Below are 24424 nucleotides of genomic sequence, written 5' to 3'. Positions count from 1 at the left end.
AAAAACTGTAATATTGTGAAATATTATTACAATTTAAAATAACAATTTTAATATATCATATTTTGATTTGCTGCCCAAGAAGCCATTGAAAACATCTGTGCTGCTTAATATTTTTGTGTAAACTGTGATACATTTTCACAGTCCTTTGTAACATATACTGCACATCACTGCTGTCACTTTTGACTCATTTTATGCATCCTTGTGGAATAAAAAAAAATTAATTTCTTTAAAACTAAACAAGGACGGCAGTCCAAAGTGTGTGTTTGTGGATGTGTACTCTTACCTCTTGATGGTCTGGGAGATGGAGGGTTTGCGCAGGACTGAGGGTCTGCGGCAGGCGTTGGGATCGACAGGGGGGCATCTGAGCTGCATGTTTTCAGTAGGGACGCTGGCACTCCGGAGGTACAAACTGTTACGCATGACGGGCTGTAGGAATAGTGAATATTTATTTAATATATTTTTTTATTTCATGGAAACACAAGTGTTTCAAAGTAATGCAAGATATCTTGAGCAAAAATGTATCAACAAATATCCACCTGGAGAATGTTATTACGTTCCTCCACAGGGTTTGGGGCGATGGGGATGTCCAGTCTGAGCCAGGGTGGTTTCTTTCTCCGCAGGCTGCTGTTCCTGCTCTCATCCTCAGCTTCGGCCATGTCTTGCCAGCCAGCTGTAAGATCAGACAGGGTCAAATAAACAGCTCAAACACACATAAACACACAGATATGGGTGAACAGTGCACACACACACAACAGCGCTGCCTTACATAAAGACACACGCCATGATAATCCGCATTTCCATCTGGTTGTTTGGACATGATGGTGCACTGCAGAAACTGCAGCATGCTGTCCTCCATCCACACTGCACATCAGTCACATCAGTGTAAAATTACAGCTGCTTTTGTGCTCTTGGCAATCACACCGTTAATGCTCAGCAGGGATATATTTCTTTGCACATAGGCTACTGATATTAAAATCACCTTTCATTCATTCAGTAATTCATGGTGGCTTCTCACAGAATGCTTTAGTTTAGTTAAAAATATGAATTGGGACAGAAGTGCACTGCCTCTACTCCTCCAGCAGAGGATGCAAATTCTCCTTTTATTTCACCGTTTAATCTTTTTAAATGGTTTGTAGTATGCTATAGGGACTCCCCTTTCTCATTTATTATGAAAAAAAAAAATGTTTTACCCTTCAAAGCAGGGCAATATTTGTTTTTTGTTTTTTATTTGTATTTGTATTTTTATTTTATATTACAATATTGTATTACGCCAGTGTAAATTTAGGTTCACTCACATAAAGCACAATTCTCAACAAATGACTGAAGTAGAGAATTTGTTCTCCGCAGGCACACCAGAGTTACAGTATTAGAGTCATTAGAGCATTTGAAAACGGTTACTGCTCAGTTGTAAGTGACAATATAACTTTTCAGGACAAAACAAAGCCTCTTTCGATTCAGTTTTCAATTTTTTTTTATTTTTTTTTTGTAAATGTCCACAGATGAATAAAGTAGAAAGACTGTAATACCATTACTGAACCCACTGACTTTATTTAAAATGACTTGCTCCAAAAATCCTGAAACATCCGCCAAAAGTGCTATCTGACCCCTCTTGACAAGCCGCTCTCAGCAGTGACTACAGACAGCTTGGATCATGAAGCATGGCAGAAACACAGCGAACGAATTGCTTAAGAAAACAAGGGTACTTACTTTTACAGAAAGTTAAACATAATCCTTCAAATAACACCCTGTGGTGAAAAAATTGAATAAATAAAAATCCGGCCACATCCTACTGCAGACTGTATTTTTATCCAAACAAACATTAAAATGTGGTTACAGAAATTTCAGGTTTGGGCAAAAGGTTAGCACTGACCCTTATAAATGACATATAAGCTTTCCTTTATACTTACACATAAATGCGCTGTATTTCTCTAGACGTTATTTTGTATTTGAAGCACAGACTACAGCAAAGTATGTGTCAATTGGCAAATTATTATTTTAGGTAACAGATTATTTTACCTTTAAATACCAGCTCTTTATTCATACAATTTATACTGTATTTTCTCTTATAACAAGAAATGGTAGCCGTTTGCTCTGAAATCATTCTAAACAGCTGATAAAACCACAGCGACTGACTGAAAACCACCACAACAACAGGACATCAGAGGAACCAAGATTTCCCAGAAATCCACTTGAATGCAGAAACCTAATTGCTAGTACCATATAAAGACTTTCAGCTCAAAGCTGTTAAACTGCAATTAACAAGACTCTAGCTCTAGCATGAATCTGACCTGATACACTTATCCCAGCAAACATACAATATTAATCATATATAATAATAATATTAATATTAATAACTATCAGAAAGAAATTATGTAAACTATGAATTACTATGGTGATACTTACAATAAAGGGCATATTTTCCCTCTCTTAATGACTCCTACGCACAGATGTGATAGTTGATACTCAAACTTAGGAACCACTTTAGAACAACTTAATCATCAAAAGTGTGCAGTTTTTCCTCATATACAGAGCAAGTGATGTAAGGAGACCACATGAGTTGGCTGTTGTGTTTGTAAAGTTTGTTATTACAACAAAATACATCATGAACCAATTCTTCCACAGAACTGTGGTGTATAGAAACATACATAAGATCAAAAGCACACAACAGCGCCCTCAAAAATCTTTAATTATCTGAGACTCAGATGGACTAAACAGTTCAGCATGCGGTGATTCAGCATAGAACCTTGCATCTTACTCATATGCCACCCGCAATCCACCTTAACTAGCCACAAATGAGAGGTTTTATATTGGATTTACAATTTACAACGCACTGTTAGATGCTTTTAACAAAAATAAAACAAACCATGAAATCTTATGAAAAAAAAACTGAGTAGAATGTGATTAGAAATAATAAACATTGTACACCAGAACCCAAATGAGAAGCCTTTTCAGTGTAAAGTTATATCCAGGTTCCCATGATAACATAATGCCATAAACCTTAAAACAACCACAAAAATGAGAACTTTGGTTTTCAGAGAAGAATTCAAGTGCTTTCTATAAATTAAAAGCTTCACAATTATCCTGAATTACATCCATTGTAAACGACTCATCTTTTTCACTTTTTGCATGTTATGAACTCAGAATATTTTCTGATGTATAATTAAAAGCTGCAATTAAAATTGTCCCCCTTCACAATCTGTAGTTCTCCTTCCTGAGGTCCTCCTACAGTGCTCAGTGCTGGAAAGGACATGGGTGATGTTTTGATTTTGGCCAGATGTTGCAGCGGGACACTGAGAAGTGGACAGGACTGGAAGGCAGATGTCCGTGTGTTGTCGGCCAGTGATGAATGACCTCATTTGGAGAGCACTTCCTTCCTGAGCAGGGATGCTTTTCCTCTGTTTTCACATACACACTTCTATCAAAGATGTGCTCTAGAGTCAACAAAACTTTCATTATGTCCAAATTTGTGGATGCTATCTGTAATTTTCACTTATGCTTTGATTCAACCAAATCTTTGAATAATTACCGTAAATCTATGAATTTGGATGGTCAAAATGGTAACAGTAACTCAATAACCCATAGCTGACTGACTCATGGGACACATTTCTCTGCAAAAGATAAAAAACGTTGTTCTTGTTCAAAACACTGGCTCAACTGAGTCTAATTCAGTTCATGAGCAACAGTAGACACAATAGTTCCTCTCAGAAAAGACAGATCGACAAAGACACACAGAAGCCACAGGAATCTGATCTGGATTTTTCATCCTTTCGACATCAATAGGAACCTTCACAAAATAGACACATTCATTCAACTCCAATAACTGAAAGCCTGCTGTGATGTTTACTGTAGTTAGTGCTCCAGATTCATATTTGAAACCGAGAAAGTCTTAATAACTGAATATCTGAAGTCATGTCCAATGATAACAAATAAAGGTAAAGAAACATTCATGTACTTGTTCTCACTGAATGATGGCTCCCCAGCTCTAACGGCCCATCTGTAAACTGCTGATGCTGAAGAACTTGCCTGTGCCTTTAGGAACCAAGCGGATGGGCATGAATCCCACTGATCCGGGCATGCTGCCTGGCAGAGCGCTCCCTGCACATTTTGGGAAATTCTGCACATTCCACTAGACTGCTAGAGCCGTTCTGCACTATTTCATCGCATTTATTTTGGTTGGCCAATGAGGTTAGGACTGGATAAAGTCCACTATAGTGACTCAGCTGACCTCAGCAAGATGGGTCAGTCTGTTTTTAGAGTTAACCTGTTCAGAAAGTCATCAGCGTATGTTGTTGTCATCATATGATGAGTCTGAGGTCTCATCATATGAAGTTCTTCTTATTGTATGGAGAATATAATACAAATATTAGGCAATTAAGCAAACACTCACTGGCCACTTTATTAGGTACACCTTGCTAGTACCAGGTTAGACCACCTTTTGCCTTCAGAGCTGCCTTAATTTATAGTGGCTTAGATTCAACAAGGTGTTGGAAACATTTTTCAGCAATCTTGGTCCATATTGACATGATAGCATCACACAGTTGCTGCAGATTTGTCAGCTGCACATCCATGATGAGAATCTCCCGTTCCACCACATCCCAAAGATGCTCTATTGGGTTGAGATCTGGTGACTGTGGAGGCAATTTGAGTAAAGTGAACTCATTGTCACGTTCAAGAAACCAGTCCGAGTTAATTTGAGCTTTGTGAAATGGTGCTTTATCCTGCTGGAAGTATCCATCAGAAGATTGGTACACTGTAGTCATATAGGGATGGACATGGTCAGCTTCAATACTCAAGTAGGCTGTGGCACAATAACAAATGCTCAATAGGTACTAAGTGGCCCAAAGTGTGCCAAGAAAATATGCTTTCAAGTTCTCTACACCAAATTCTGACCCTACCATATGAATGTCACAGCAGAAATCAGAGACTCAAACCAGGTAACGTTTTTACAATCTTCTATTGTTAAATTTTGGTGAACCTGTGCGAATTGTAGCCTCCGTTTCCTGTTCTTAGCTGACAGGAGCGGCACACGGTGTGGTCTTCTGTATACCTCGGTTGTAACGAGTGGTTATTTGAGTTACTGTTGCCTTTCTGTCATCTCTAACCAGTCTGCCCATTCTCCTCTGACCTCTGACATCAACAAGGCATTTTATCCACACAACTGCTGCTCACTGGATATTTTTCTTTTTCGTGCTATTTTCTGTAATCCCCTAGAGATGGTTGTGTGTGAAAATCCCAGTAGATTAGCAGGTTTTGAAATACTCAGACATCCCATCTGGCACCAACAACCACTCAACCATCAAAGTCACTTAAATCCCCTTTCTTCACCATTCTGATGCTCGATTTGAACTTCAGGGAGTCGTCTTCACCACATATAGATGCCTAAATGCATTGAGTTGCTGCCATGTGATTGGCTGATTAGCAATTTGCATAACAAAGCAACTAAACAGGTGTACCAAATAAAGCAGGCGTGTACAATAAAGCATTTTAACTACAATAATCTTAAAATATCATAGTTTTTCCTCCCTGAGAAATATCAGGAAATGATTTAAGGACAAAAAATATTGAAATTAATATTGAATTTAGTTTAATGTAAGAATGAATAAAAACATGCTCATCCTATAGATTATAGGTTTTTAAGTTAGTGTGTGTATGAATTTTATTTTTATTTAATATACACTACTGTTAAAAATTGGGGTCATTAAGCTTTTTTTTCTGATAAAACACTTTTATTTAGCAATGATCCCTTAAACTGATCAAAAGTGACACTACATTCATTTATAATATTACAAATTATTTCTATTTTAAATAAATTGCCACGGTGGGGTGCGGGAGAGAAGCACGTAAAAGATAATGATACAAAGTCTTTAATAATCCTCATGGGGTACTCTATAAAGGGCTGGCAGAAACACATATCCTAACCCTAACCCTAAGACCAGACAACAAAACACTGAACAGAATGCAACTTATAAAGGGGAACTTAATGAGGGTATTTGACAAAACACACTTGAACATAATCAATCAACATGATTCAGAAATTAAGTCACACAGAACACATGGGGAATGAGAACAATGATGTTCTTTTGAACTTTCTAATCATCAAAGAATCATTGAAGAGGAATCATAAACGGATAAATAAAATTTCCCTTGATATTTTTGACATATAACAGGTCAATGTACTAGTTCCATAAAATTTGCAAAGATTAGCAAAAAGCTCCATATTGATTTTGTTTTATTGCTTTCCTTCACTATGGATTCATTTTTAAACAAGACAGAATGAAGCAGGCTTTTCAGAGACTGAAAGTAAACGATGATCCAGTGCTTTCTGCATCATCTAGAGTGGATCCAACAGTAATGTCGCATCACAGAAGTGTGAGCAAATGTGCTTTTACCACTATTGCATTGTCTGTAACCGAGTAGTTACTGGTTTTTAAACCAAATGACCAATGTTGTTTGTAGAGTATGTCACAGCAGCGTCCATCTGTTATTTTAATAAGCGAAACTGTTAGCCAGTCATAGCAGGTCAATAATACAATCAGCATGTTTAAATGATTTCTGAAGGATTCAGATCAATTAAAAAATATTATACAAAAAAAAAGGTTATTTTAAGTAACATTCCTCAATATTACTGTTGTACTGTTTTTTTTTTTGTCAAATTAAATCAGTTATTTTGAAAACATCTTAAATGACAAATCTTACAGAGGCTTTTAAGGCATTCATTAATGAATATACCCCTAAAAAAAAAAAGAGTCATATCATCAAGCCCTATGTTGATGGACCAGTAAGATTACCTATAAAATTTAATCCAGCCAAAACCAGTCAGAAACTCATTAAAACTAATCTAATCAGAGCCAATTGGGCTCCTCTGTTTTTCCATGCTAATGACTAACACACATATGGCTCATTAAAGACTGTAAATTAACAAAATGGTCCATTAAAGCTCAATGGCTTTACTTCAGCTTGATGCGGTTTTGAAACATCACAATAAGTGTCCCTGGATTTCAATGTGCTGACAGAGTGGCACTAGTGCTGACCCCAGAATGCATGCTGGGAGAAGCAGAGGTGTTGAATGGTCCTCCTAGGAGACATCAGATCCATCTTCCAGCCTGCCAGCAAACATCTTTTTGTCTCCGTTGCATCAGTCGCCAGCCAAGAGGACTTTCAGCAGTGCATGCCTAAACAACATGTGATCTCCATTTAAATACTTTCCAGGGTGATGGCCGCCTGGAGCATTTCCCACTAGAGGGGACTCGCTGTGTGGGCTGTCTGTATTGATTTGAGCTGTTAAAAATCCTTGCTGGCTTTTGATGGAAATGTCAAATCTGTGCTAATAAAGCAGCTCTGTGTCATTAATTTAGAGGGAGAAAATGGCTCCATACTTCTATAACTTCTGGAAAATCCCCTCAATTATGCTTTAACTCCCAAGTGAATCAGTCTTTGCAACTGCCAGAAGTTGTCTGAGAATAATATAGGTCTTGACTCTAAAAACAGACAAACCTTTACCAGAGTGGCTGGCCTGGCAGACTATTTTATACTTAATATGCTGTGACAGCACAATAATGGTTGAAAATGTAGGGGAGTTTTGAGCCATATTCACAGAACCAGCAAAATATTTTGTTAATCTAAGGGGTTAAGTTTTTCTCCAAGGGCACAGTAGACACAACTGTAACAGACTATGAATTAAAACAGGCCAAAACTCACTGTCATAAATGAGTAAACTTGGCTCTCACATGAATGGCACACAACAAAAACCTGATGCTAAAGTAGTTTGCCTGGAACTGCCAGGAAACAGCAGTCAAAAACCTGTAAGAGAGAGTGTGCAGGCATAAACCAGTCCCTGATTTACATATACTGTAAGCCATGTGGATCCAAGTCTCTACCAGTAATGGCTCGTTTCCACTGAGCAGTATGGTTTTGGTACAGTACAGTACGCAATTATTTCCATTTTCCAATTATTTCCCGTTTCCCACATTTTTGGTACCCTTCTGTTGGGGTACCTAGCACAGTGAAGGGTACCAAAAGGTTGGAGCTAATCTCACCGCGGAACATTGATTAGTTGACTGGAACCGTCACTTTTGATGCATGATATAAAGTGGACACATTTTCTCCACTCATTTGCTCTGCTGTCCATGAGTGTTGGGCTAATTTACATCCGAGTACGCAAACACACATTTTTTTCATATTTTCACACGGACAATAGTCGTTTCTCAATATGCGTTCTTGTCTGTTCTTGTGGACTTGTGAAACTTAATTGCCCAAAAACCCACGTAATTTAGTTATTGTGTAATAAAATGTAGTTTAAAGAGTTTTTCAGGTGAGAATGTAATTGTTTAAATGCAGAAAAAATGTCAAAAATGCAGTTTATTTATAAAGATTGCGCCGATTTGAAAATTTGCAATGCTGTTTTCGGAGCTCCAGGCAATCATGGGGTGCTCATTGCTCATGCTGCTTATTGTTCATTAAAACTGTCATTTAACAAAAAGAGGCAGAGTTGTGATTATTGTCGCGGTTCATTGTCAATCACTACTTTCCGGCATACACCACACCTACCAAGTAAGGGAACTATTTGCAATGGAAACGCAAGCCTGATCAGGGTTACCCATTCCAAATCGTAGAGTACTGAACCGTACTGTTCTGTACCGCTCAGTGGAAATGAGCCATAAGATGGACACAAAAGGGCCAAACTAACTATAGTTGGTCGACTTTCATACTTGTAGCATGTGGACTAATCAGACACATAATTATTTGTAATATTCAACAAATAATCCCTAACACCACCCAACCAACAAGCTTACTAGGAGGGTCTATAGACCCAAAATGGCAAAACAGACCTCTGGTTCCATGGCAACCAAAGACAAATCATCTAATAACACTGGTTTTATTGCTCAAAGCAATGCAGGCAAAGCAACTCTCACTCATTTTACTCATAGAAAAGACACATAATGCCCATAAAATTGGACTGTTTACGTAATTATCTGAGAGAATTCAAACCTAGACAAACCTTTCTTTGAATGAACACACTAGTGGTGGAAATTATGATTCTTTCAAGAGATTAGCTCATTTTCAGTTCGTTCACCAAAACGATTCGTTCAGTGATCATTTCTTCATATTACACAAAATATGCCAGCAAGTGGCAAAAAAGAGTGTATTATGTGTTGTGTCTTAAGTCAATGAACATTCACTTGTTACAAAAACTGATCTGGCTTTATTAAAATGTGTGCATAATCGCATTCACGAGGTTTTCATGCCTAGTTAGCATTTTAATTGTTTGGTCAGTTTGTATATTATATATTCACATTCATAAATCGGGGATTAAACGTGGAGTTCTGTATGCTAAATATCAAAACAAGCATTTGTGCACAATACCTGTAACTGCGCTTTGCATTTTGCGAGATTGACATGCTAAATGGCAAACTAACCCAGTTTACTCTCATTCATTTCGTTTCGAACGACATGTATCCGTTCATTCAACTCGTTCAAGAACGACATGTGTTCCAGTTCTGTCATTTTGTTCACGAACGATAACAAGACTCATATGAAACTCGTTAATTGAAGGCCGTATTTGTTCACTACATTCAACAAATCACATTCCCAGTTACATCTCATACTCGAAGGCTATTGGCTCGAGGTTGAGTAATTCTTTGACAGGATGAAATGGCTGTTACCCGGTTCACTGAGCTGTGCTGCTTACAGCGCCACGCTGCTGTGGAGGAAGGAACTTCCTGAATGAGAAACTGAATGAGAAATATGAGTCAGTGGATTGCGTGAACGAGAACGATTCGTTCACCTAAAAGATTAGTTCAAAAATAATGATTCGTTCACGAACGACACATCACTAGAACACCCACATCCTCAGGTCATTGTGTATATCATTACTGTTCTTGTATATTGTATTTTATAATGTATACTGTTTTATGCATGCGTTATGATGGATCACTAGTTAATATAACCTCAACTATACCATGTTTGGTATCTAAGAGTGTGTATTTTCATGATCTAAATGATATATTATATTTTAATACCTATGCAACACATTATAAGAATCCTGAAGATTATTCTCTTGAACACCCAATCGAGTTTCATATGCAAAACACCATACTAGAGACAAAGTTAATACAATTTCCCTCCAAAGTTACCATTATTCATTGGCTCACTGAAATCCTGAGGTGTGACCTGCTTCAAACATCTTTTTGGAGTTCATCACTCTTCAAACCCGGAAGAACGTGATTGCAGTGTGATACACCACCACGCCTCCAGACCATCAAGACTTTCATCTGAGACTGCATCCAGACACTCATTCAAGGCTAAGGCAATGCAAGTAAAGTGCATTTAACTAAACGAAATGAAATGAGTCCCAATTATGAAACGGCACTGATGGTTTCACTGTTGGTTAACTGACTCATTTTCCATAACTGCATTCTCTGGTTTCTCTAACGATTTCAGTCATCCACTTCCACTCCACATGAATGAGTGATTTGCATGTTTGTTTTATCTAGATTAGTTATGTGTTACTGTTTAGTTAATAAAACTGTTGTGCACAATTTACATGAGTTTCTGGTTCTGTCACCGCTTGTGAATAGTGTTCCTATTACAATCTGATCTTTAGCTACATGCTCTAATGCACTACTGTAAGAAAGTTATTTTCTGTGGCCACGTTATTATTAACAGATTAGTTGATTGTAATATTAATTCTGATACAGTTATTACTGCAATCTGAGGTACCTAATTGTAATGAATTCTAATTCCTAGTAATTCTTTATATACATTTCCCTTTTTAACTAATTTGCAAGTACTTATGGGTCAAAAACAAGAGTGTCCATAAAAATAAAAGAGAAAATCTATGTAGAAAACATGTGCCAAGCCTTCTTTGTATTCATGCTGGTTTCAAATGGTTTAGAAAATGTTCTATTTTAATAAAAGGTTTTCATCCAGTGACTCTTCAAATGTCATGAGATGTAACCATCAAGTCAAAAAATAAAATGTCTTCCTTACTAATAGCTTGAATATAAAATTGAAAGTATCATGAGTTATTGATTAATTTATATCATAAAGGTTTGGTGAGGTGCAACACATGACATTTTACAAATTTAATTTATCATGATTTTGATTTGCGTACAAAAGTTTTTTGAATATTAATAACCAGTGTATACTGCCAAACTGCTTAAGGTTTTATTTTCAAGTATAAGCATTTTAAATCTGAAATTAAAAACATGCTCATCATAGAAGAGGTTGGGATACCCCACCCAAAAAGGAACATTCTGTCATCACTGTCACCTTTGGCTTGCTTAGTTTGGGCAATATTGTTGAATTGGCTGAACTAAATGATGACATCACTGAATTATCAATGAATTGACTTTAACTGAAAAACTGACTTTTTTTTTATTGTTAACTCTTGTATTATTAACTAACTATTTTCCTGTTTGACACTGTACAGCTGCTTTGACAAAGTCTGATATGTATAAAGTGCTACGTAAAGAAAGGTCACATGGCATGCCATGTATGAAATGCATTTATTTAAACATTTTTAGACATGTCTTTGACCTATAACAAACCATAGAAATGCCATGTGCAATAGTCTTCTCTACATTTCTTAAAAATAACCTGTCTGGGCTCCATTAACTGAACTCCTGTCTGCCAAGAGCTTGTCTTTGGGATATAATTTGAAGAATGCCATCTGTGTTCACATTTCAGTTCCTGTGAGTCCAGCACACTGAATTAATAGACAACTAAGCGGTTGCTTTCCTTTACACTGCTCAATCGCAGCTTCCATTAACAAGTAACAACATGTAACACAAACAGGCTAAGCCTTGCTTCAGCATTACACTTCAGAACATGACTTGTGATCATATAAAAACATCTAACCATACAGTGAAAACCATTTCTTTTCAAAGGAAAGCACAAGAATGTTAATGAGAATCTGTAGCACTGCAGATGGGCAAATGGTGTTGTATTAGGGGCTATTTGAGAACTGCGGGTGGTTTGTCGCCTTTCTCTAAGAAGGGTCTGCTTTCACAATAGTGCTCATTATGAGGCATCTTCATGCTGTGAATTTGACATGAACACTTCCTCTGTTGGATCCCACTGTATGAAAATAAAATGTTAACTGTATGCAGATGGCGTGTGGGTTAGAAAAGAAAATAGACAATAAAATGAAAATGTTCAGATCAAATAAAGACGCACAAGGTCTCAAATCACATGAAAGCCAAACCTTTCAGCCCAAAAGACTTTGCAAGGGTTTTAACAGAAAGACGTGATTATTTCTGTAAGAATTTGAAGCATTTCTTCCTTATATGAACAGGAAAGTCAAGAAGCAGCAGGCTGTCAAAAGCTTTAAATGACACTGGACTCCATTTATTAGACCCCAACTTATTAAAGTTTGATGTATCCATTCATAAGCGAGCTAAAAAGCCTGTTTGATGATTATGTGTGTTATTGCAGTTGCTTGTTCTTGGATATTTACTGCTAGTAAACAGTAGACGAATTAGATTTTTCTATGAATATATTTGTTAAGCCTACAAAGTCTACGTACTACAAAGAATTCTTATTATTGGCAGTAACACCAAAAGGATGCTTTCAAAAAACGTTAATATTAATACCACGATATTTATGGAGGGAAAAACTAGATCAATTCCAAAAGACATTTCCAGTTCAACCACTCAGGTAAAACGCAAATGCTCATGGAAAAAGACACTGTGAATGTCTCTGAGGGAACTGCATCCATCCTTCAACTTTTAATAAAGAGTCTGCAGGAGGAGTTCAAATTAGACTGAAGAGTTACAATGAATAACAACTTAATAACATAAAGCTATAATACGACTTAAGAGTGTGACTAAGGGCTATTATGATGCTTTTTAAGACAGCCCCTGGTTCCCATCCAGTTTCAATGTATGGAAAAAGCAGCTCAGACAACCTACTAAACATTTCCTCATGTGTTTCGCAGGAGTAAAAAAGTTTGGAACAACATGAGGTTGAATAAAGAATTTTTTTTTTTACAAGTGAGATTTCAGGCCTCAACAACACATAAACATCCATCCTTTTGAAGGAACTTCTGGTCATCTTTACCATTCACACTTGCAACAAAGTATTGATGGCAAAAAAAAAAAAGTGTTGAGATGCACTAATTAATACAAATGTGACATTCTTTCAAAAGTGACTATAACATGACAGCAGACCGAGGCTGGATGGGGTCTGTGGTTTTCTGCTAGAACCAGCAGGATTGAAAGAGACACACAGGAGCAGAGAAAGAGCTGGTTATCCACACATGGGGTTTACTCGCCACAGTCTGCACTTTCTTCCAAAATCAGCAGCCAGGAAACAGAAAATGAAAGAATAAAGATAAAAAATATAACGAATCATGGTAATTTGATTCTCCACCAGAGCTATATCATCAGTTTTCATTTAATTTGCTTTTATTTTAATTACTTTTTGTCAGAATGGCATTCTCTCTTGGCAATGCTTTTTGGTGAACATCCAACAAATCCCCGATCTCTTTTTTCATCTCTTAATTTCTAAACACATTACCCTGGTGCTCACGTAACCTCACAGAAAAGAACGGATCATATCTGAAAATGGCTGACTAACAGGAAAATTGTCTCATTCTGACAAAGTAAAAATCTGAATTTGGTAATAATATAATTTAGAAATAATCTAATTTACTGAATGGTTTGCTCAAAAAGAATTTGAACGTGAATGCACTCCCTGTGATCTAACAGCTCTTTTGTCTCTTTTTTTTTTTTAACAGTTTGGGATAGGTCTGAACTAGTCTATACTTCCTGAAAGCAATCCTGCAAGAAAACTTGCAATATACTTGTATGTATACATTATGTTGCACACATGAAAAAAGTATTTGAACGCTTCACGTACACCTAAAAATGTATGAATGCAAATGCATTAAATGAAATATCAAACCACACAGTATTTATTTTATTTGGGGTATTAATTTAATTGTCATCTGTCTTTAAAAATAAATGAATCGCTAATAATGAAGTTTTAATCTTCCTTTAATCTTAATATTTTAATTGAAACTATACTTTTGTTGGTTTTTGATTCTTTTTTATTTTCTTCAAAAGAACAGCATTTATTTGAAATGGAAATATCTTATAACATTATATATCTGTCACTTTCATTCATAATAATGCATCCTTGCTGAATAAAGGTATTAATTACTTTAAAAAAATTAATCTTACTGACCCCAAATCTCTGAAAGATAGAGTATATGATGCCATTCTGTCAATGCTGTCAAGAAGTGGGCAAAGCTATATAAAGTCTGCTGTGATTTCATAATACAACACCTATTCCAAGAAACAGTTAATAGCTGTGTTTACTGATGGTGAAATGCTGTTACCAAATTGAGATATGCTAGGATAAGGTAAAGTGTGTGGATCCAAATCAGCCAAGCTTATGATAAATCCACAAGTGGGATCTTACTATTGCACACACAACAGCCTTATCTCGGGTCAGAACAGATGAGTTTACCTCACATGGTAACATCCCCAGATGTTTTAGCAGCCAAAAGTGCCACTGACATGTATAAACTGTTAACATGCATGGGAAAGCAACCCATCTTTTTTTTTTTGCCGAACATGAACACTAAAATGGCCAAGCTCAATATAGTAAATGGCCATATTTATTCAAATCTATGATGTATTAAATGAGATTCAGTGAGCATTGTAGTCACCAAATGGCTGAATGCTGGCCTTTCACTTTCACAAAAAATCTGCTCGCAGCATGCTGTCTTTGTGTGTCCACTATTGAATAATTGTTAGGCGTTTTAATTGTCAGAGTCAGATACACTGAATGTAAATGCAAGCAACTTCACCACGGTCCACTGGGAAGGACATTGTACCTGTTCTTTTCACCAGAAACTTAGCACCTGTCCTAATGGCTCAGCAAAGTGTTTCTGTAGTCCCTGGGCTACACTTTCACCTTCATGACCACTTTAATAGGGGCTAAAAACTCAGTGCTGCTGGTAAGCCAGTCAAATAGAAGTGAGAATGAATTCATGTGGAATACGCATTCCAAGTCCACTGATTTTTTTTTTTTTTTTGGTCCAATGTTATTTTTAGAAGTATGCTTTTGATTTGTGGACACTAAAATAAATGAAAGAACTATCAGCTTCAGGGAAGTCAGATGTTTCAATTGACTTTTGCATGTGCACCTTGCACATTCCTGCAGCTGTAACCACAAAAATTTGATCCAACTTTCATAAACATGAAGACAGTTTCTGTTCTACGTTAATTCATAGTTCATGGTGAGGAATTCAACGGCTAAAAATAACTGGGGGAAAAAAAAAACAGGATTGCTGACATACCATAAAAATAAATATGAAACAGCACAAATGTAAAAATATCAAACCATTGATTTGTCAACTTACTTAATTAGTATTATTATCATTAAAAAAAAAAAAAAAAACATTTGACATCTTGCCCCAGTCACACCTTTATGGGCAATATTCCTGTTTTTCATATCATGACAGATGACAAAATACTGTTTAAAATATAAAACATGTAAAAATATAAAACATACATTGTTCATATTGGTTGACATTAAGTTCTTCTGTAGTCTATTCTTCTAAAACGTGGAGAAAAGCCCTTAACTGAGGAGAATCCATGTCCATTAAGGGGCTAAATCAGTGACGCTCCATACACTTAATCCAACTGCAGATTATCATGCAGCCAGATTACAGATTCATCCAATTGCTTTGCAAAACCGTTTAACACAAGCACATATTTAATGGCCTGTGTACAAAAACCTCATGAGCTCCCTACCTAGACTACTTTTTGACCATCACAGTACGTTTCGGGGTCAGCACACGTACGTGGTGTTATGTCTAGGTAGGTAGGCAGCTCACTAGTTTTTAAAACACAGTCAGAATTTCAGAAATTAATGTGGCATTTATTTTTATATACATAACGCCACACGCTCAATATGCTGTTCCCTATGAAAACAAAGAATTTAGCTGCACGTGAGTTGACACACATCCTACTCTCAAACAAACAAGTTGCTTCCTCTGTTGCCATGGGTACAACTTTAAAACTTCAAACGTCAAGAGACTCATTGAAATAAAGCCATACCTTCTGATGGACTTTCAGATCTTAGCAGCTGGGTTTGTTCATTAAACGGCGTTTAGTGTGATGCACCTTCTTCGCAGAGGAAATATAATGTCAATGCATAACTAAACAGTACGGAAGCAATGTGTTTTTACATAGTCAAATCCTAAATCCAAAGTTTGTGACAACGCTGCAGATTAAAATCATGCTGCTCACCCCGTGATTTCCCTCACTGAAGCCCATCACAGGGTGGCGAGATACTGAGTCTGTAGCTCAGTTTCAAGCTGAAAATACGCCCACACGCGCTGAAAGAAACAGAGTGGGCGGAGACTTCAAAGACGTGCAGATGTCACTAACCAATCAGCGCCAGTTATGGGCGTGTCGCAGAAGACTACTGATGTCTTCTCGTTTAACCGCAAAAGGATGCAGCAGCCGCTGTTGTGCGTCATTTATGGCAAGAAACACCAAGTACTAAGCTCCATTAGAACAAACATATATTGTCGAGATAAAATTACGATACATCCCTATATTTTAGAACATATTTTACTCATTATGTGCTCGTAATATAATCTGGGTATTCATTTGAACCTCTAATATAATTCAACCACAATATAATCTTATCTATAACAAAGTGTACTGTTTATGGATTTTTAATAGAGCTATTCAGTCATGATGTCAGTTTGTGGGTCATTAATAATTTCCTTGATCATTTCCAATGGGTTTTTAAAATAGTGGTTTTGTTTAAGAGTAAAATAAGGTCTCTGGTTAACATTACTTAATGAAGCTATGTTCTACACCATACTTTATAAATAATTATAAATCAAACATGAATTCTAAAGCCACTGTTAAAAAAAACAGTGTGTATATATATATATATATATATATATATATATATATATATATATATATATATATATATATATATATATATATATATATATATCAGAATTTACATTTGAAGTGTGACTATAACTTATGTGAAATATCATCAAGTAATTTGTAAACCTCCAGCTAATAATCTTTTATGTTTTAGGACCTGAACGGCTAATGCACTTACTCCATGTATTCTTGAACATAATATGTATTTTTGAAAGTGTTCAGCTTGCACTGAAGGGTCCTGTGGTACCACAGATACACTGGAAATAATCTGTTAGAAATTACATTGATGCTTGTGTATTAGCCTACATTTTGGAAACATATAAGCATTGAGCTGTGCAAGACATCAGCCATAAAGAAAGAATTATGTTATTATATATATGACTTGCACACTCTTTCTCTGGACACATTTTCCCATTTGCCTTACTGTGTGGAAATATTAATGTAGAAATCATAGCACTTGCAGTCGCGCATGAGGGAAAGTGAAATAACTCAAACTGACAGCTACTCATGTTAGTGTTATTGTGCCACCATAGACTAAATTATACTGTAATGATATATACAATATGATCTCTCATCTGTGCATCAAACTAAACTGTTTAATTCAAAGTTACAATGATTGCTTTTCAGAATAGAGACCAAGCTCGGTGTATTCTCTATTGAATTTAGATACTGTAGTTGTCAGGGAAAGGAACAGGACCCAACTGCGGTAGAATGAATGAGGCGTTTTATTGAGTTACTCAGAGGACTTAATCCATTGGAGCATGAGAGAGTCAGCGCTCTGCATGTACAGCCAGCTCGAAGATCCCTACGGCGACCGCCGCACAGCAGGGAGGAACAGGTGGCAGATCAGCGCTGGAGAGCCGAAGCGTCCGAAGGCAATGCACAGGTGAGTTGAGACAGCCGCCTGGTTGATGAGGACTACTGAGTACGAAAGGCAAGCAGGGGGGGGGGGGGAACAAAAAAACAGCAGGCCGACTAGATAGAGAAAAGATACAAAAACCGAAGTCAGGCAAACTAAGACAAGCAACTAGAAGCTTACTCTAGCAACGCTTACGGACTGACACAAGATAGCAAACACAAGGGTAAGATAAAGGGAAGATAATCAGAGTAAGACAGGGTGCAGGTGAGGGAGAAAACGTTAACAGGGATAACAAGAGGGGCGGAGAAAACATAGCGGGAATAGTGAAACACCTGGAGAGCCAGCAAAACCCAAATCATGTGCTCCAGGACAGAAAAGGCCTCAGCCCCCACTGAGATCATGACAGTACCCCCTCCCCCAGGAACGCCACCAGGCGACCTAAGGAAGGGGCTTACCATGTTTGCGGCGGAAGTCGTCGATCAGCGACCGATCCAGAATGTCCCGAGCTGGGACCCAACTCCTCTCCTCCGGGCCGTAACCCTCCCAGTCCACCAGGTATTGAAAGCCCCTGCCACGACGACGAACATCTAGTAATCTCCTAACAGCATAGACAGGAGAACCATCCACTAGACGAGGGGGATGGGGGGCAGGGGAGAAACTGTTGGTATTAAGAGGGGATCTTAAAACTGGTTTAACCCTGGATACATGGAAAACAGGGTGAACCCGACCAAGAGAGGAGGGCAACTTGAGCCGTATCGCAGCCGGATTAATGACCTTGGTGATCTGGTATGGGCCAATGAACCTGGGTGCCAGTTTGCGAGAGACAGCCCTGAGAGGCAGGTCCTTGGAAGACAGCCATACCTTCTGACCACAGACATAACGGGGTGCTGGGGTCCGGTGGCGATCAGCCGCTGCCTTGGTCCGCCTAGAGGCCTGGGCCAGGGCCTTCCTAGCCTTCCTCCAGATGCGGCGACATCTTCGAACAAAGGCTAGGGCAGACGGAACTGCAGCATCGGGTTCCTGAGAGGGAAATAAGGGAGGGGAGTAACCAACAGAACATTCAAAGGGTGACATACCTGTGGATGCTACTGGAAGAGTATTATGGGAATACTCAATCCACGTGAGCTGTTGGCTCCAGGAGGCAGGGTTACGGAATGCCAGGCAGCGGAGAACTCGCTCGAGATCCTGATTGGCTCGTTCACACTGACCGTTGGTCTGGGGGTGAAATCCTGATGACAGACTTGTAGAGGCCCCAATCTGTCGACAAAATTCTTGCCAAAACCGGGAGACAAACTGGGGACCCCTGTCAGAGACTACGTCCACCGGAAGCCCATGGATACGGAAGACGTGGTCAATTACCAGTTGGGCGGTCTCCTTGGCAGAGGGGAGTTTGGGGAGGGGCACAAAATGAACCGCCTTAGAAAAGCGATCCACCACTGTGAGAATAACAGTGTTACCATTTGAGACAGGCAAGCCAGAGACAAAATCTAAGGCAATGTGTGACCAGGGGCGAGAAGGAATGGGCAAGGGTTGAAGTTGGCCAATGTAGGGACGGTTAGAGACCTTGTTTTGGGCACAAACTGAACAAGCCAATACAAACTGCCTGACATCCTGGCCCATTGAGGGCCACCAAAATCGCTGACGGATGGCAGCCAGAGACCTCCTGATTCCTGGATGGCAGGAGATTTAGATTCATGCCCCCACTGAAGGACCTCGGGGCGTAACACTGCCGGCACGAACAACCGACCCCCTGGACACTCAACTGGTACTTCCACCCCTCGTCCGGCCTCCTCCACCCGCCGCTCGACGTCCCAGGAGAGCACCCCCACCACCACTCCATCCGGGAGTATGGTCTCGGTAGGCACCTCCTCCCCCGGGCGCTCGAACTGACGGGATAGAGTATCAGGTTTGACGTTCTTAGCCCCAGGCCAGTACGAAAGGGTGAAGTTAAAACGGTCAAAGAAGGGTGCCCAGCGGGCCTGGCGCGGACTCAACCTCTTGGCCGAACGGATGTATTCTAGGTTCTTATGATCCGTCCAGACCAAGAAGGGCAGCGCCGACCCCTCCAACCAGTGGCGCCACTCACCCAAGGCCAACCTCACCGCCAGCAGCTCACGATTACCTATGTCGTAGTTTCGTTCAGCCGGGTTAAGGCGATGGGAAAAATATGCACAAGGGTGCATCTTCCCATCCTTACTGGAGCGCTGGGACAAGACCGCGCCTACCCCAACCTCCGACGCGTCCACCTCAACAATGAATTGTCGTTCAGGATCTGGAACAGAGAGAACAGGAGCAGAGATAAACCGGGACTTTAAATTATCAAAGGCCTCCTGAGCCTGAGTACTCCAGGTAAAAGGTACCTTAATGGAGGTGAGCGCCGTTAGGGGTGCAGCTACCTGGCCAAAATTCCTGATGAATCGCCGATAAAAGTTGGCAAAGCCCAAGAACCGCTGCAGAGCCCTCCTGGAGTTGGGGACTGGCCACTTGGCGACAGCCTTGACCTTGGCCTGATCAGGCTTGATCTCCCCTTCTGAGACTATAAACCCCAGGAACGAAACGGACTTGGCGTGGAACTCGCACTTTTCCGCTTTGACATATAGCTGGTTCTCAAGAAGCCGTTGGAGGACCTGGCGCACATGCTGAGTGTGTACCTGAGGGGAGGGAGAAAAGATGAGAATATCATCAAGGTACACAAAGACAAACCTATTAATCATGTCTCCCAACACGTTATTGACCATGCCCTGGAAGACAGCCGGAGCATTAGTAAGCCCAAACGGAAGGACCAGGTATTCATAGTGTCCCGTGGGGGTATTGAAGGCTGTCTTCCACTCATCGCCCTCACGAATACGGATGAGGTGATAGGCGTTGCGGAGGTCTAATTTAGTGAAGACCTTGGCTCCCTGCAAAAGTTCAAAGGCAGATGACATTAACGGCAAGGGGTACCGGTTCTTTATAGTTATGTCATTTAACCCTCGATAATCAATGCAAGGTCGCAGAGAGCCATCCTTCTTCTTAACGAAGAAGAACCCAGCACCAGCAGGGGAGGATGAGTGGCGGATGAGTCCGGCCCTTAAGGATTCCTGAATGTATGAGTCCATGGCCTCTCGTTCAGGACCTGACAGGGAAAAAAGGCGCCCCCGGGGCGGAGAAGTGCCTGGAAGGAGATCGATGGCACAATCAAACGGTCGATGAGGAGGGAGCGAGGTGGCTCGAGACTTGCTGAAAACCAGCCGCAGATCGAAGTACTCCGCCGGTACCCCAGTGAGGTCAGCAGGCTCCACCTGAAAAACAGGAGGCACAGACACAGGAGGAGAGGCAGAACCAAGGCAACATGCATGACACGACTGACTCCATGAAACAATTTGACTGCGGGACCAATCCACATGAGGGCTGTGCTGAGCCAACCAAGGATGTCCCAAAACAAGTCTGGCATGAGGGTACTTCAGAAGGTACAGCACAACGGACTCATGGTGATTGCCCGAAACAACAAGACTTACACGAGGAGTGGTGTGAGTGATGGTGGCGACCGGCTGACCAGAAAGACCCCAGACTGTGATAGGAGAAGGAAGAGAGACGGCTGGAATGCCCCAATTCTTTGCAGTGCAATAGTCCAGGAAACTGGCTTCAGCGCCAGAATCAATAAGAGCCTTGCAGGAGTGATCTGAGCCCTGGTACTTGATGGTGGCAGACAGTTGGGTACGTGACTGAGGGGAGATGAGGGGAGAAACGCCCACTAGGACTCCCCGGTTGACTAGTGGGCTCTGGCTTTTAATGGACATGACTGAACAAAATGACCTGACCCTCCACAATACAGGCAGAGGCCCTTCACCAGCCGATGTTGTCTCTCCTGGGCCGACAAATGCAGTCGCCCCAGCTGCATGGGTTCAGAATCCATCTGGGGTGATAGAGGCGGTTGTTGGGGCTTGAATGGCTGGGTATCTTCTAGCCCCCAAGATGGACGGGAAGTCAAACATCGTTGACGTAGATGAAGACGACTCTCGACTCGAATGGCCAAGTCAATAAAACCCTCCAGGGTCTTGGGCAGCTCGTGTGTAGCTATCTCGTCCTGAATGTCAAAGCTCAGGCCCTCCCGAAACATAGCCCGCAGCGCCTCCTCATTCCAACCACAAGAGGCCGCTAGAGTCTTAAACTGGATGGCGTACTCCATAACAGAACGCCCACCTTGACGGAGCCGTGCGAGTCGGGAAGCAGCCTCATCCCCCTTCACGGAGCGATCAAACAGCTTCATCATTTCACAGCGAAAATCTTCAAAGTTTGAACAAAAATGGGCCCTCGCGTCCCAAACAGCCGTTCCCCAGTCGCGAGATTTTCCCGTCAGCAGTGTGATGACATAAGCGATCTTCAAACGCTCTGTAGCGTAACGGCGCGGTTGCAGCGCGAACACCAACGCGCATTGAGACAGGAAAGCCCGACATGAATTCGGATCTCCGTCATACAAGGGCGGATTATCAGCGTGCGGCTCGGGCTCGAGCTGAGCGAGAGGCTGGGAACCCATCGGGGCGGCGGATGACAGAACACTTTGTAGTTCACGGAAGCGATCACTTAATTCGGCCATTTGGGTAGTGAGTGTCTCTACCTCCTGAGCGGTGGACGAAAGCTGGCTGGCTTGGTGGCCGAGGAGAGCGCCTTGATGAGCGATAGCCGATCGAACGAACTCTTCACCCGCTGGGTCCATTTCTGGTCAGTCCGTACTGTCAGGGAAAGGAACAGGACCCAACTGCGGTAGAATGAATGAGGCGTTTTATTGAGTTACTCAGAGGACTTAATCCATTGGAGCATGAGAGAGTCAGCGCTCTGCATGTACAGCCAGCTCGAAGATCCCTACGGCGACCGCCGCACAGCAGGGAGGAACAGGTGGCAGATCAGCGCTGGAGAGCCGAAGCGTCCGAAGGCAATGCACAGGTAAGTCGAGACAGCCGCCTGGTTGATGAGGACTACTGAGTACGAAAGGCAAGCGGGGGGGGGGGGGGGGAAACAAAAAAACAGCAGGCCGACTAGATAGAGAAAAGATACAAAAACCGAAGTCAGGCAAACTAAGACAAGCAACTAGAAGCTTACTCTAGCAACGCTTACGGACTGACACAAGATAGCAAACACAAGGGTAAGATAAAGGGAAGATAATCAGAGTAAGACAGGGTGCAGGTGAGGGAGAAAACGTTAACAGGGATAACAAGAGGGGCGGAGAAAACATAGCGGGAATAGTGAAACACCTGGAGAGCCAGCAAAACCCAAATCATGTGCTCCAGGACAGAAAAGGCCTCAGCCCCCACTGAGATCATGACAGTAGTAGCGTTAATTAGGATTGTGCCATAGAGGATAATGAGGATAGTGGTGGAAATCTAAAAAGAAAATGCCAGCTATCCAGCAGGAATTCACACACATTCAGAAGCTTCAGAGTCTGATACTGTTATAGGAAAGACAGAGCCAATCTTTAGGCAAGTCACCTTTATTTGTATAGCGCTTTAAACAAAATACATTTCAGTGAATTCAGAATTCAGTGATGTCATCTCTGTTCAGTTTAAATAGTGTCTGTGCATTCATTTGCAATAAAATGAACGATATCGCTGTAGAAGAAGTGACCCCAACTAAGCAAGTCAGAGGCGACAGCGGCAAGGAACCGAAACTCCATCGGTGTCAGAATGGAGAAAAATACCTTGGGAGAAGCCAGGCTCAGTTGGGGGGCCAGTTTTCCTCCAATTCCAGGCTGCAGCAAAGTCAGATGTTACAGAAGAATCATCTGTTTCCTGTGGTCTTGTCCTGGTGGTCGTCTGAGACAAGGTCTTTACAGGGGATCTGTATCTGGGGCTCTAGTTGTCCTGGTCTCCGCTGTCTTTCAGGGCTGTAGATGTCCTTTCTAGGTGCTGATCCACCATCTGGTCTGGATACGTACTGGATCCGGGTGACTGCAGTGACCCTCTGATCTGGATACAGACTGGATCTGGTGGAATAAGAGCGAAACAGACTAATATTAGCGTAGATGCCATTCTTCTAATGATGTAGCAAGTACATTGGTTGTTATGGGAAGTGTTCCCGGTTCTGGTTTACCTAATTAATGCTGCTTAAAAAACGTATTTGGAAATTAGAAGCATATTAGTATGTTATGTGTAAGCCAGGTTAAAGAGATGGGTCTTTAATCTAGATTTAAACTGCAAGAGTGTGTCTGCCTCCCAAACAATGTTAGTGTAACACAGTTCTTTCGTGGGAAGAAGGAGGTGGGAACCGGTGGACAATCAAATGATATTTTAATAATCAAAATAAAGACAAAACACAAATAAAAACCAAACACAACTAAAACCCAGGCCTGGTCCTCTCTCGTCCTTCCCTGACATTGCTCCTGTTTTATATCCTTCCATCTCCTCCGTGGGACACGAGACCGGTGAGTGTTGCAGGTGTCGCTGATTTCCAATCACTCCACCGGCCTCACTCGTTCCCACGGCTCTCTGCCCCGCCCCACTCGTCACAGTTAGGTAGGTTATTCCAGAGTTTAGGCGCCAAATAGGAAAAGGATCTGCCTCCCGCAGTTGACTTTGATATTCTTATATGACTTTTAATTACCTGAGTTTTGAGAACACAGCGGACGTGGAGGATTATAATCTAACAGGAGCTCATTCAAATACTG

At 40.7% G+C, this 24424-nt stretch overlaps 1 protein-coding gene across 1 annotated transcript in view; it reads right to left on the bottom strand.

Annotated features, from left to right (window-relative positions):
- Nucleotides 1–16294, bottom strand: part of LOC113056259 (inactive rhomboid protein 1-like) — a 36537-nt gene extending 20243 nt beyond the window's left edge. Inside the window, exons 1-4 of the mRNA XM_026222886.1 lie at nt 16263–16294; nt 16071–16139; nt 537–670; nt 284–426 (exon numbers count right to left, since the gene is read on the bottom strand). Of these exons, the coding sequence (XP_026078671.1) occupies nt 284–426; nt 537–656 (263 nt within the window). The 5' untranslated portion in view covers nt 657–670; nt 16071–16139; nt 16263–16294. The remainder of the gene's footprint in view (nt 1–283; nt 427–536; nt 671–16070; nt 16140–16262) is intronic.
- Nucleotides 16295–24424: the final 8130 nt, after the last annotated feature.

This window comes from Carassius auratus, chromosome 37 (genome assembly GCF_003368295.1).
Source record: "Carassius auratus strain Wakin chromosome 37, ASM336829v1, whole genome shotgun sequence".
NCBI classification, from domain to species: Eukaryota; Metazoa; Chordata; class Actinopteri; order Cypriniformes; family Cyprinidae; genus Carassius; species Carassius auratus.
Note: the sequence above shows the minus strand (reverse complement) of the source record. Positions and strands in the feature narration are given on the sequence as shown.